General features: G+C 49.5%; 2 protein-coding genes across 2 annotated transcripts in view; both read right to left on the reverse strand.

Moving 5' to 3' along the window:
- Positions 1-13,168, reverse strand: part of CAPN5 (calpain 5) — a 92,671-nt gene that overhangs the window by 30,289 nt on the left and 49,214 nt on the right. The window lies entirely within an intron of this gene.
- Positions 2,662-3,921, reverse strand: OMP (olfactory marker protein). The gene has a single exon (XM_083737535.1). It carries the CDS (start codon positions 3,788-3,790, stop codon positions 3,311-3,313), a length of 480 nt encoding a protein of 159 aa, XP_083593661.1. The 5' UTR covers positions 3,791-3,921; the 3' UTR covers positions 2,662-3,310.

The raw sequence follows: 13,168 nt of genomic DNA on the forward strand, positions 1-13,168 counted from the left end.
GAAGCTCACAGAGACGCTGGATGTCGCCGAGAAATTGAAATCGGCAGCTGAGCTGCAGAAAAGCCATAGATCTAGGAGGGCCCACACTCTGCAAAGGGAGGTGCTGAGCTAATGGCCTGGCCCCCCAAAAGCCACAGCACCAGAAAAGGAAAATATAGACCCAGGTGCACATATTGCAGTTGCATCTCGTGGCACCACAAGGCGACCAAGGGCATGGTGCTACGGAAGCCCATCCAGGACAACTTTCGCACACACAAAGCAAGGAGAAAGTTTTAGGCTCCTCCCCCTGGCCTTGGAAGACTCCACCCCTAGGGGCTTTGCAAACAAACAAACAAACAAAAATGCACTAGGGATGAAGGTCTATGGCGTAAAGTTTGCATGTGTTAATTCAGGCTTCCTCAACCTTGGCCCTCCAGATGTTTTGGGACTACAACTCCCATCATCCCTGACCGCTTGTCCTGCTTTGGGGGAGGGGGGCGACATTGCACACGTGACATTTTGACGTCCTGCCATTGCATGCAAGAGCATCGTGCCTCCTTCCCTAAGCCAGACAGAAGCTTCCCAGGTTTGGGGAAGTAGGTGGCAGGCTTTAATACTTTCATACTCTAATTTGCCGGGAACATTTAGGGGCCTAGCTTAGTCCCCCTAGTTAACTGGACACACACCACTGTTAAGAATGATGTTGGCAAGCTGGAAAGTGTGCAAAGACCAAGATGATCAAGGGTCTGGAAACCGAGCCTGATAAGGAACGGTCAAGGGAGGTGGGTAGGTTTGGCCTAGATAAGTGGAGACTGAGAGGTGATACGATAGCCATCTTCAAATAGCTGAAGGATGGAGCGAGCTTGTTTTCTGCTGCTCCGGACGGCAGGACTCGAACCCAGACCCGTGGATTCAAATTACAAGGAGATTCCGACTGAACATCAGGAAGAACTTACTGGTGGTAAGAGCGGTTCCGACAGTACAATTCTACAACAAGGCAGCCTCCTGTGTTTAAAATTATAATTTTTAAAAAGGGGGGGGAGGCAGGAGATCTGGAGCCCTGTTCCCACGGGTCACCCCTAATAACTCCTCAGTTCCACTGTGTTTCTTAACTTCCCTTCGACCCACTCTGCACAGAATGGGGGCAACGACTTTGTCACAACCTAACAGGAACCAGAGCGGCAAGGATATGCTTCCATTTGGCCTCAGGGATGGATGCTCACGCGCAGGGAAGCCTTGCTGGAAAAAACAAACCGCCATTGAGGCCTCGCGGGACCGCGAAAGATTTTTGCTTTTGATATTTTGAAAAAAACATGAGAGCGGGGTATACATGCTATTTTCTGTTTCTCCTGCTGGGAAGGGGCTCATATTCCAGTTTCCTCAATGGGATTATCGAAAGCTTTGAGCGACTGAACACCTGCGGCCAGAGCGGTCGGGAAATGTCTCAAAAATTAAGAATCAAGCCAGACCCATCTAGCCCAGTAATGTCTACACTGGCGGCAGCAGCAGCAGCTCTGCAAAGGTGTCAGGGAGAAAGGCAATCCCAGCTCTAGCTGAAGAAGTTGAGGATTGAGCTATAGCCGTAAAGAAACAAACAAACAAATAATAAATAAATACAGCCACAAGGGAACGCAAGAATGAATAAATAAAAATCCAGATTCACTGGCAGAAGGATTCTCAGATGAACAGAAATATTGGTTTATATAACAGCAGGGTTCAATTTCTGCCTCCCGCTTAAAGAATAAATTTCCAGTAAGTGCCAACAGCTCCAATCTGCAAATGTTTCTTTTAAAAGAAAGTAGTTTTACATTTATAAGATTTTATACACCTTGTGCAACTGGGGTAGGCTCTCTTGTTTCCAAAAGGCAGGGAATAATTTACTCTTAGGGGTACAGGAGAGGGGAAATGTGATCTGGGGGGGGGGGAGACTTAATTCACCCCCCCAGCCACAGATCAGCAGGAAAACAGGTTCTTTTCTCTGAGCCTTGGCTCCCAATTTGCAAAGCGGTAACTACTTCAAGCCTAGACAGCATCTTAAAAAGCAGACATCACCTTGCCAACAAAGGTCCGTACAGTTAAAACTATGGTTTCCCCAGTAGCGATGTATGGAAGTGAGAGCTGGACCCTAAAGAAGGCTGATTGCCGAAGAATTGATGCTTTTGAATTATTGTGCTGGAGGAGACTCTTGAGAGTCCCATGGACTGCAAGAAGATCAAACCTCTCCATTCTGAAGGAAATCAGCCCTGAGTGCTCACTGGAAGGACAGAACCTGAAGCTGAGGCTCTAATACTTTGGCCACCTCATGAGAAGAGAAGACTCCCTGGAAAAGACCCTGATGTTGAGAAAGATGGAGGGCACAAGGAGAAGGGGACGACAGAGGACGAGATGGTTGGACAGTGTTCTCGAAGCTACCAGCATGAGTTTGACCAAACTGCAGGAGGCAGTGGAAGACAGGCGTGCCTGGCGTGCTCTGGGGTCACAAAGAGTCGGACACGACTAAACGACTAAACAACAACAACCTACTTCATGCTAAACACTGGGGGGGCGTTGGGGGTACATATCTGTAACACTCTATGCGATAAAAATGCTCTGACGGTTGCCAGGGTGGTGGTGGGGAGACATGAAAAGAAATAAGTCAACAAGTCTTCATCCCTAGACTCTTCCCCTTTTATCCCTTATATCTGCACCTGCATTTCTCCCAGAACCCATGAGGACTACCAGCTTGCTTCAAAAGAGGCAAAAGGAAAATAAAAATCCGAACAGTCCCATGTATGAGGTCCTTGGCTCCATGATATACCCTTTGCTCTGGAGGGCAGTCAGAGCTGTGCAGGTGCGCAGCTCTCCCGGTGTAAAGAATCGGGGCAAGATGGGAGTCGGCCACCCGGGGTGCCCTTGCTTCATCCAGCCCGGCTGCGTCGCTTTCTGAGATTGCCAAGGGGTCTTTTTGCCCCAGCGTTGCGTGGATGTCTTGACTCGGGAGGTCTGTCTGCGCCCGTGTGCGCGTCCGTCCATCCCAAAGCTTCAAAACAGAAAACGCACCTCACTTCCCGGCAGGAGACTTTGCCACCTAAACTGTGTCACTCGCCGCTTCTCTGAATCCTACGTTGAAAGCGCGTCAAAAAAGCGTGGCCTTCCAAGTTAGAGAAGCAAAGAAATAAATAGAAGGAAATAAGCAGACTTCCCAAACTGAGGCAGGCACCTGTGGCGATCAGGAGGAAATAAACTGCAGTGCAATTTTGTCTTAGAAGATGAGAAAGCAGCCACAGAGTCGACAGCAGCGGGGAGAAAACAGGAGAAGTTAAGGAGGTTGGGAGGGCAAGAGAGGCCTGACTCAGACGTTGAACACGACTGAGCACTTGAGCTGGGCTGGTTCCAGGCCGTCTGTGTACGCCAGGAGGAAATACATGACTTTACGGATCCTGGCCAGCTCCACCAGCCTCTCCCCAAACTCCAGAGCATCGGCCTCGTTCCAATCGACCTCCTGGGCGCCTGCCTTCTTCCAGAAGACGGCCACAGGCTCCAGGAGCTGCCTGCGCATGAGATTGGTGAGATCCGGCGTCCAATGCTGGGAGGTGCCGATGATGGTGACCTTCCCGGGTTTCTCCAGAACCACATTCCAGCGCAGGAAGCGGAGGCCTTGCTGGCGCGAGAAGTCCAGGCGGTAGACAAACTCGTTGGCTTGCAGCAGCTTCTCCCCGTCTTGCGGTTTCTCGTTCCTCTGCTGGAGGCTCTCGACGCGCAGACGCATGCACCGGGTCAGTTCGACGTCCTGCACCAAGTGCAGCTCCAGCTCGGCCGCCTCCGAAGCCATCGAGACCCTCGGTTTGCCCTCTCCTCCCTTCCCCTCGGCCGTGTTTTGCAGCACTGCCTCTCTGTCTTTCTCTGAGCGTCCGAGATGTAGGAAGAAAAATATGACACTATTTGCAAACTTCCTCTCTCTCTCTCTCTGGCCGGCCCTCCCCTGTCCCAGCGGTGCTAGGCAACCTGCTTCGGTGACGCGAAGCACCCTCGGGGGCTTTCCTCTGGGTGCCCTCGCCTCATTTGCAGGCGAGGGACGGATCCCGGCGCTGTGCGATAAATCTATAGGGGATGCGGTCTCTGATGTCAGCTTCCCTGGCAACTCGCCTAGTGACCATTCCCAAACGAGGCGCGTGGCATTCTCGGTCAGGTTTAAACGAGGTCTCCTATGTGCTTCGGATGGGGCCTGCCTCTCGGGATGGGGCCAGGGCTGGGGACATATGCTGGAAATTCAGGAGGGGAAAGCAGGTTTCCTCTCTCCTCACCCCATATGGCATCGAAGCATGTAAAGAAGGCTAGGCTCATGCTGGAAACATCCCCATATTCTTCCCCCCTGCGTCCCATTCATCTGACGCTTTCCCCAGTGTTGATAATTTTATACTGCAAGCTCCTTATGTCAAACCCTGACATGAAACCAGAATTGTAATAATAATAATAATAATAATAATAATAATAATAATAATAATAATAATGATGATGATGATGATGATGTCATACTTTGGGTTACAGACGCTTCGGGTTGTGCAATTTCGGGTTGCGCACCGGGCCAAATCCGGAAGTACCGGAACGGGTTACTTCTGGGTTTCGGCGCTTGCACAGAAGCACTAAATCGCATGCGCAGAAGAACTGAATAGCAACCCGCGCGTCCGCAGACATGGCGCTGCAGGTTGCGGACGCTGCAAGTTGCAAACATGCTTCCTGCACAGACCACATTCGCAACCTGAGCGTCCACTGTAATAATAATAATAATAATAATAACACTAACAACAACAACAACAATAATAATTCATTACTTATACCCCAGCCACTCTGGGTGGCTTCCAACAAGATATTAAAAACACAATAAAATATCAAACATTAAAAGCTTCCCAAAACAGGGCTGCCTTCAGATGTCTTCTAAAAGTCAGATAGTTCTTTATTTCCTTAACATCTAATGGGAGGGAGTTCCACAGGGCGGGCGCCACCACCGAGAAGGCCCTCTGCCTGGTTCCCTGTTCCCTTCTCGCAATGAGGGAACCGCCAGAAGGCCCTCGGAGCTGGACTTCAGTGTCCAGCCTGAACGATGGGGGTGGAGACGCTCCTTCAGGTATACTGGGCTGAGGCCGTTTAGGGCTTTCAAGGTCAGCACCAACACTTTGAATTGTGCTCAGAAATGTACTGGGAGCCAATGCAGGTCTTTCAGGACTGGTGTTATATGGTCTCGACGGCCACCCCCAGTCACCCGTCTAGCTGCCTCATTCTGGATTAGCTGTAGTTTCTGGGTCACCCTCAAAGGTAGCCCCATGTAGAGTGCATTGCAATAGTCCAAGCGGGAGATAACCAGAGCATGCACCACCCTGGGGAGACAGTCTGCAGGCAGGGAGGGTCTCATCCTGCGTACCAGATGGAGCTGGGAGACAGCTGCCCTGGACACAAAACTGACCTGTGCCTGCATGGACAGCTGTGAGTCCATGGTAAATACTTCATAGTTCCTGAAACCATTGTAGAAATATATTTTAAAAATAAAAAAAATTGTCCAGTAGCACCTTAGAGACCAACTAAGTTTGTTCTGGGCATAAGCTTTTGTGTGCATGCACACTTCTTCAGATGCACTGAAACAGAAGTCACCAGACCCTTATACAGTGGTACCTCAGGTTACATACGCTTCAGGTTACAGACTCCGCTAACCCAGAAATAGTGCTTCAGGTTAAGAACTTTGCTTCAGGATGAGGACAGAAATCATGCTTTAGAAAGTCAGAAAGTACTTCCTGAGGTTTCGTCGGAATCTCGTTTCTTGTAGCTTGAAGCCATCGGTTCAGATCTGACCCTCCGGAGCAGGAGAAAACAAGCTTGTAGATCAAGGTGCTTGCTCATCTCCCGCGCTTTCGACAGGACCAAGAGCAAAAGTTTGGGAACATCTAGCAACGTTGTACTGTGCGAGGCTGGGGAAAAAACAACCCTTGAAGCGGAAACAGTCTCCATCATCATGTACTTCTCTGGAGGCCCAGATGATGGCTGTGAGATAAGGAAAGTTGCATCCCTGCGGGAGGCGTGATGCAAATCCAACAGCTTTGCGGAGAGAAATGTCTCAAACAGCCTTACCCCAGTTGCTCTCCAACACAGGTGATCCAGAGTGTCCTTTGGCCAGCGGGACTTGCATTTGCCAAATTTAAAGTTGGTGACCAGCTGATCGGCGCTGACTTCTAGCCCAGTTGGGACCCTGCTGCATTCCAGATCTTCCAGGCAGCGATCCCAAAACAGGGGGTTGAAGACAGTGCTGACTGAGAATTTTGGAGCACAGCTGATCCCGCGAGGCTTGGTCGCGGTCGATCACCAGTGCTTGGGTCTTCCTTCGTAGGTTGGCTATGCCGGTCACCTGATGTCATGGTTATGTCAGGTGATTGACAGGTGGGCGCTCTGCTCACTCATCAAAGCAGCCTGCCAGCCACACAGGACCTCAGGGTTGGGTCAGCCAGACTGAAAAGGGTATAGTGTTTAGAGTAAGGGCAGGGGACTTTTGGCCCTCCAGAAGTTACTGGACTGTCAGCCACAGACAGCATGGCCAATGGTTAGGTATACAGTGGTACCTCAGGTTACATACGCTTCAGGTTACAGACTCTGCTAACCCAGAAATAGTGCTTCAGGTCAAGAACTTTGCTTCAGGATGAGAACAGAAATCACACAGCAGCAGCGGGAGGCCCCATTAGCTAAAGTGGTACCTCAGGTTAAGAACAGTTTCAGGTTAAGTACGGACCTCCGGAACGAATTAAGTACTTAACCCGAGGTACCACTGTAATGGGAATGCCACATCTTTTATCGCCCTCTTGCTGGAGATCAAAGATAATAATAATAATAATAATAATAATAATAATAATAATTTATATCCTGCCCATCTGGCTGGGTTTCTCCAGCCACTCTGGGCGGCTTCCAACAGAATATTAAAATACAATAACCTATTAAACATTAAAAGCTTCCCTGAACAGGGCTGCCTTCAAATGTCTTGTAAAAGTCAGATAGTTGCTTATTTCCTTAACATCTGCTGGAAGGGCGTTCCACAGGGTGGGCGCCACCACCGAGAAGGCCTTCTGCCTGGTTCTCTGTAACCTCACTTCTCGCAGTGAACTACCAAAAGGCCCTCGGAGCTGGACCTCAGTGTCTGGGCTGAACGATGGGGGTGGAGATGCTCCTTCAGAGCCAGAGATTGAACCTGGGACCTTCTGCATGCGAAGCAGGTGTCCTAACATCTGAGCTAAGGACCATGCGTAGGCCAGAGAGATGCTTTTGTTCCTCCCGTTAGTCCGTTCTCACACACTGAAACCCTGCAGAGCTGCTTTTAATTAGAAACGCTATTTATTTTATTATATTTTATTTCTATTCCGCCATCTGACTGCATTGTCCCAGCGAATCTGGAGAGGTCTGTGGGTTGGTCGAGTTGTGTTGTGAGAGAGTGAGAGGAACTGTTAGGTGGAGTCAGATAGATAGTTGAGATAATCAGTTTGAAGTTATTATGAATGAATAGGTCAGTAAAGAAACTAAAATTAAGAAACTGACAAGTAGAATTAACTGAAACCTTAAACTTGTACATACTTATAAAAATAAACTTGATTATTTGTCAATGTTAACAACTGTCTGGACTCTGTGTGTACCCGAGGGAAACGGGTTGGTGGCAGCGAAGAGGCGATCACAGTGGTGGCACAGGGATCAATAGACCGTCAAACGTCCGAGGACCCTGTGTGATCGCCACACAGAGCAAAAAGTTTCCAGCGTCAACCCCATCTAGCAAGTAATACGAAAAGACTCCCGAGAGGCAAGCGATGCTTTCTGCTCTCTACCGGGAGAGCGAAGCGATTGGAAAGTTAGCATCGAGCAAACAAACAAAACAAAACAAAAATCGGGTTGCCGGGGGAGGGATGGCAATGTCTGAAATAATGAGTTCCTCATGGGTCCTCTTCTCCTCTTTGAATGGAGTCTCCTAGGACCAAGAGACCGGAGCAGATTGGGAGGCAATTTGCGCAGCTGAACTCAATGCTCAGGAAGGAAGTCAAACAGGGGGAGAAGCCAGGCAGTGACTGGCAGCTGGCACAGGAAGCGCATAATGTCACAAGTAAAAAGCAGAGACATCACCTTGCCAACAAAGGTCTGTATAGTAAAAGCTATGGTTTTCCCAATAGTGATGTATGGAAGTGAGAGCTGGACCATAAAGAAGGCTGATCGCTGAAGAATTGATGCTTTTGAATTATGGTGCTGGAGGAGACTCTTGAGAGTCCCATGGACTGCAAGAAGATCAAACCGATCCATTCTGAAGGAAATCAGCCCTGAGTGCTCACTGGAAGGACAGATCCTGAAGCTGAGGCTCCAAGACTTTGGCCACCTCATGAGAAGAGAAGACTCCCTGGAAAAGATCCTGATGTTGGGAAAGATGGAGGGCACAAGGAGAAGGGGACGACAGAGGATGAGATGGTTGGACAGTGTTCTCGAAGCTACTAACATGAGTTTGACCAAACTGCGGGAGGCAGTGGAAAACAGGAGTGCCTGGCGTGCTCTGGTCCATCGGGTCACGAAGAGTCGGACACGACTAAACGACTAAACAACAACAACAACAACAACAACCCTGCTAAACGATAATAACTCAGCCTTCCAGAATCAAGCAGGTCTACTCCAGAGATGGCCAATGTAGGGACATAGGAAGCTGCCTCATACAGAGTCAGAAGGTAAAGGGACGCGGGTGGCACTGTGGTCTAAACCACCAAGCCGCTTTGGCTTGCCGATCGGAAGGTTGCCGGTTCGAATCCCCGTGACGGGGTGAGGTCCCATTGCTCGGTCCCTGCTCCTGCCAACCTAGCAGTTCGAAAGCACGTCAAAGTGCAAGTAGATAAACAGGTACCACTGCAGCGGGAAGGTAAACGGCATTTCTGCGAGCTCTGGTTTCCATCACGGTGTCCCGTTGTGCCAGAAGTGCTTTAGTCCTGCTGGGCACATGACCTGGAAAGCTGTCTGTGGACAAATGCTGGCTCCCTTGGCCTGAAAGCAAGATGAGCGCCACACTTCACAGTCGCCTTTGGCTGGACTTAAGACTTAACTGTCCAGAGGTCCTTTACCTTTTCTTTTTTTACAAAAACAGACCACTGATAAGGTCAAGGTAAAGGAACCCCTGACCATTAGGTCCAGTCGTGGCCGACTCTGGGGTTGCGGCGCTCATCTCGCTTTATTGGTCGAGGGAGCCGGCGTACAGCTTCCGGGTCATGTGGCCAGCAGGACTAAGCCGCTTCTGGCGAACCAGAGCAGCGCACACAAACGCTGTTTACCTTCCCACTGGATTGGTATCTATTTATCTACTTGCACTTTGACGTCCTTTCAAACTGCCAGGTTGGCAGGAGCAGGGACCGAGCAACGGGAGTGCACCTCGTCGCGGGGAATCGAACCGCCAACCTTCTGATCGGCAAGTCCTAGGCTCTGTGCTTTAACCCACAGCGCCACCCGCGTCCCTAGACCACTGGTACATCTATCTCAATGGTGTCTGCACTGACTGGCAGCAGTGGCTCTCCAGAATTTCAGGGATAGAGCAATTGTAGAAACACTCCCCTCCCCCAAAGGAGGGCATCAGGTAACCAAAGGATGAGCACAACCAGTGGCTCTCAAACTTTTTCAAGCCACCATAAATTCATCCCCGGTGCCCCCAACCCATAATAAGAAGCATTATTCGGAATAGCGTGACCCACTAAGGCATGGGTTAGCAAACTAAGGCCAGGGGGACGGATCCGGCCCAATTGCCTTCTCAATCCAGCCCATGGACGGTCCGGGAATCAGCGTGTTTTTACATGAGTAGAATGTGTCCTTTTATTTAAAATGCATCTCTGGGTTATTTGTGGGGCCTGCCTGGTGTTTTGACATGAGTAGAATGTGTGATTTTATTTAAATGTGTGCTTTTATTTTATTTGTGGGGCATAGGAATTCTTTCCCCCCCCCCCAAAAAAAATATAGTCCGGCCCCCCACAAGGTCTGAGGGACAGTGCACCGGCACCCTGCTGAAAAAATTTGCTGCCCCCTGCACTAAGGTAATAACACAAAATAATTCAAAACAGTAACAATGCATCGGGCATTTCTTCAAAAGCCAGTTAAAGTTAAAGGTTTACTCAGCAAAACTGATGAAATTGATTTGGCAGTAGCAGTTTTTCAAAGTCTGCTAGTCATCTGCACGTCCCAAGACTCTTAATCTCAGCCTTGTGGCTTCAAGACCCACGTTGGGGATAAGATTTCTACATGTCAGGGAGTTGGGCGAGACGACCCTCGTGCACAATTCTATGATCTGACGAACACATCAGAATCACAATTTGCTAAGTGTGGACAGGCAGAAACCCAGCGTTTGTCCACTAGAGGGCAGCAGCTATCACAAGCATCTTTTCCAGTGATGGTGAAGATAACAAACAGGAACAGGCTTTTAAATTATATTTTTGTTCGGGCGTCATGGGCACATCAATTTCTGGTGCCGGAGGTTGGAATACACTCATTGCAACGTCTAGTCCTTGGCAGCCTTTTGTCCCTGTATGAATCTGTCTGTTTCCTTTGAAAGCCCTTGCAAAGTTCAAAGGCTGAGACTCAAAAATTAAACAGTGAAACAGAGAATAATCCCTCCAGCCTCTGGCTCTCAGTTTGGCCAACGAGACGCCCCGTGGGATTTGCACAATCATAACAGTGCTCTCCCCTCCAGCAACAGCCGGTAGAGAATCTCAAGCTCAGGGCTGTGGGTTCGACCCCCAGGTTGGGCAAAATATTTCTGCCCTGCAGGGGGTTGGCCTAGATGATCTTAGGGGGTCCCCTTCCAACCCTACAATTCTATGATTCCCAGCAAGCAGTAAAGCTTTCAGAAGGGAGTACGTTCCTTCCTCTTCCCCCTCTCTCACATACACCCCAGCAAGCAAACGATTCATACACAGTCCTGTGGGATTTGGGGGCTGTGGGTTAAACCACTGAGCCTCTTGGGCTTCCCGATCAGAAGGTCGGCGGTTTGAATCCCCGTGACGCGGTGAGCTCCCATTGCTCGGTCCCTGCTCCTGCCAACCTAGCAGTTTGAAAGGACGTCAAAGTGCAAGTAGATAAATAGGTACTGCTCCGGCGGGAAGGTAAATGGCGTTTCCGTGTGCTGCTCTGGTTCGCCAGAAGCGGCTTAGTCATGCTGGCCACATGACCCGGAAGCTGTACGCCGGCTCCCTCGGCCAATAAAGTGAGATAAGCGCCGCAACCCCGGAGTCGGTCACGACTGGACCTAATGGTCAGGGGTCCCTTTACCTGAATATTCCTTAGCCAAGAAGAAGAATTATTTATTGTTTACACCCCGCCCATCTGGCTGGGTTTCCCCAGCCACTCTGGGTAGCTCCCAACAGAATTAGAAACTTCCCTGAACAGGGGCTGCCTTCAGATAGATTATACAGTGGGTTATACCTAGGGTTAAGAACTTAATTCGTTCTGGAGGTCCATTCTTAACCTCAAACTGTTCTTAACCTGAAGCACCACTTTAGCTAATGGAGCTTCCTGCTGCTGCTGCCGTTGCATGATTTCTGTTCTCATCCTGAAGCAAAGTTCTTAACCTGAGGTACTATTTCTGGGTTAGCAGAGTCAGTAACCTGAAGCGTATGTAACCTGAATCATATGTAACTCGAGGTACCACTGTATAGTTATTCATCTCCATGACATCTGATGGGAGGGCGTTCCACAGGGTGGGTGCAACCACAGAGAAGGCCCTCTTCCTGGTTTCCTGTAACCTCACTTTTCGCAGGGAGGAAACCGCCAGAGGGCCCTCGGAGCTGGACTTCAGTGTCTGGGCCGAATGATGGGTGTGGAGACGCTCCTTCAGTTCTACTGGGTCGAGGTTGTTTAGGGCTTTCAAGGTCAGCACCAACACTTTGAATTGTGCTCGGAAACGTACCTTATCGACTGCAGTGTGAAAGGGTGCAGTGTCTGAGCAGTGCATAATGAAGATTGTAGTGCGTGTGTTCATGTGCTGATGTGTATCTGCGTAGCCCCCACTCCTTCGGCACATGGCTCAGGCAGCGGCAGCCCTGGGCAGCCGGCCAACAAACAGCCAACAGCCAAACGGCATAATCTAGTTGATGGGAGTCAGGGCGGATACTGTGGAGGAAGGGCAAAACAGAAAGCCCGGCTAGGATAGGCATTGCAGGAAGGGCAGGAAAAGTATAACTCTTTCATCGAAACCACGGGGGACTCTGAATCCGGAAGACGCATGGCAGGCAGGAAGAGAAGGCTCAAGTTTTTGCATCAATGCGGTCGCCTCCATTGGAACGGTCTTTGCCAGCCTGGGCTTTTCCGGGTGTTTTGGATAACAGCTTCCATCGGATTCAGGAAGCACACTGCTGATGGAAGCTATGGTCCAAAATTTCTGGATGGCACCGCTTTGGCGAAGGTTGCATTAAAAAACAACAACCCCCGAACTGTTCTTGAAATCTGTTGATTTTTTCTGCATTTCATCCCCTCTGGTGAAAACAGGGAAATCCTGTTCCATCCCTTTCGACATTTCTCAGATGAAAACAGGGACATCCTATTGCATCCCAGCCAAGATTTTTCCAGTGAAGGAAAAGCGGGACATTCTGGGATCAATCCAGAAACTGGGATAATAATAATAATTAATAATTAATAATAATAATAATTTAATGGTTTCCCCAGCCACTCTGGGCGGCTTCCAACAAAAAACTAAAATACAATAACCTATTAAACATTAAAAGCCTTCAGATGTCTTCTAAAAGTTTGGTAGTTATTTTTCTCTTTGACATCTGATGGGAGGGTGTTCCACAGGGCGGGTGCCACCACCGAGAAGGCCCTCTGCCTGGTTCCCTGTAGCTTTGCTTCTCACAATGAGGGAACCGCCAGAAGGCCCTCGGAGCTGGACCTCAGTGTCCAGGCAGAACAATGGGGGTGGAGACACTCCTTCAGATATACTGGGCCTTTGAGGCCATTTAGGGCTTTCAAGGTCAGCACCAACACTTTGACTTGTGCTCGGAAACGTACTGGGAGCCAGTGTAGGTCTTTCAAGACCAGTGTTATATGGTCTCGGCGGCTGCTCCTAGTCACCAGTCTAGCTGCCGCATTCTGGATTAGTTGGGATGGCTTTTGTAATTCTGGGGCTGTGCCTGGAAAATTGGGGCACTTGGGAGGGTCTGGTATTTCAATAATTTCATTG

This window comes from Podarcis gaigeae (assembly GCF_964106915.1).
Source record: "Podarcis gaigeae genome assembly, chromosome: 4".
Lineage (NCBI taxonomy): Eukaryota > Metazoa > Chordata > Lepidosauria > Squamata > Lacertidae > Podarcis > Podarcis gaigeae.

Excerpts from the sequence above, each read along its gene's own strand:
- OMP (XM_083737535.1), bottom strand. The coding sequence starts at position 3,790 with ATGGCTTCGGAGGCGGCCGAGCTGGAGCTGCACTTGGTGCAGGACGTC.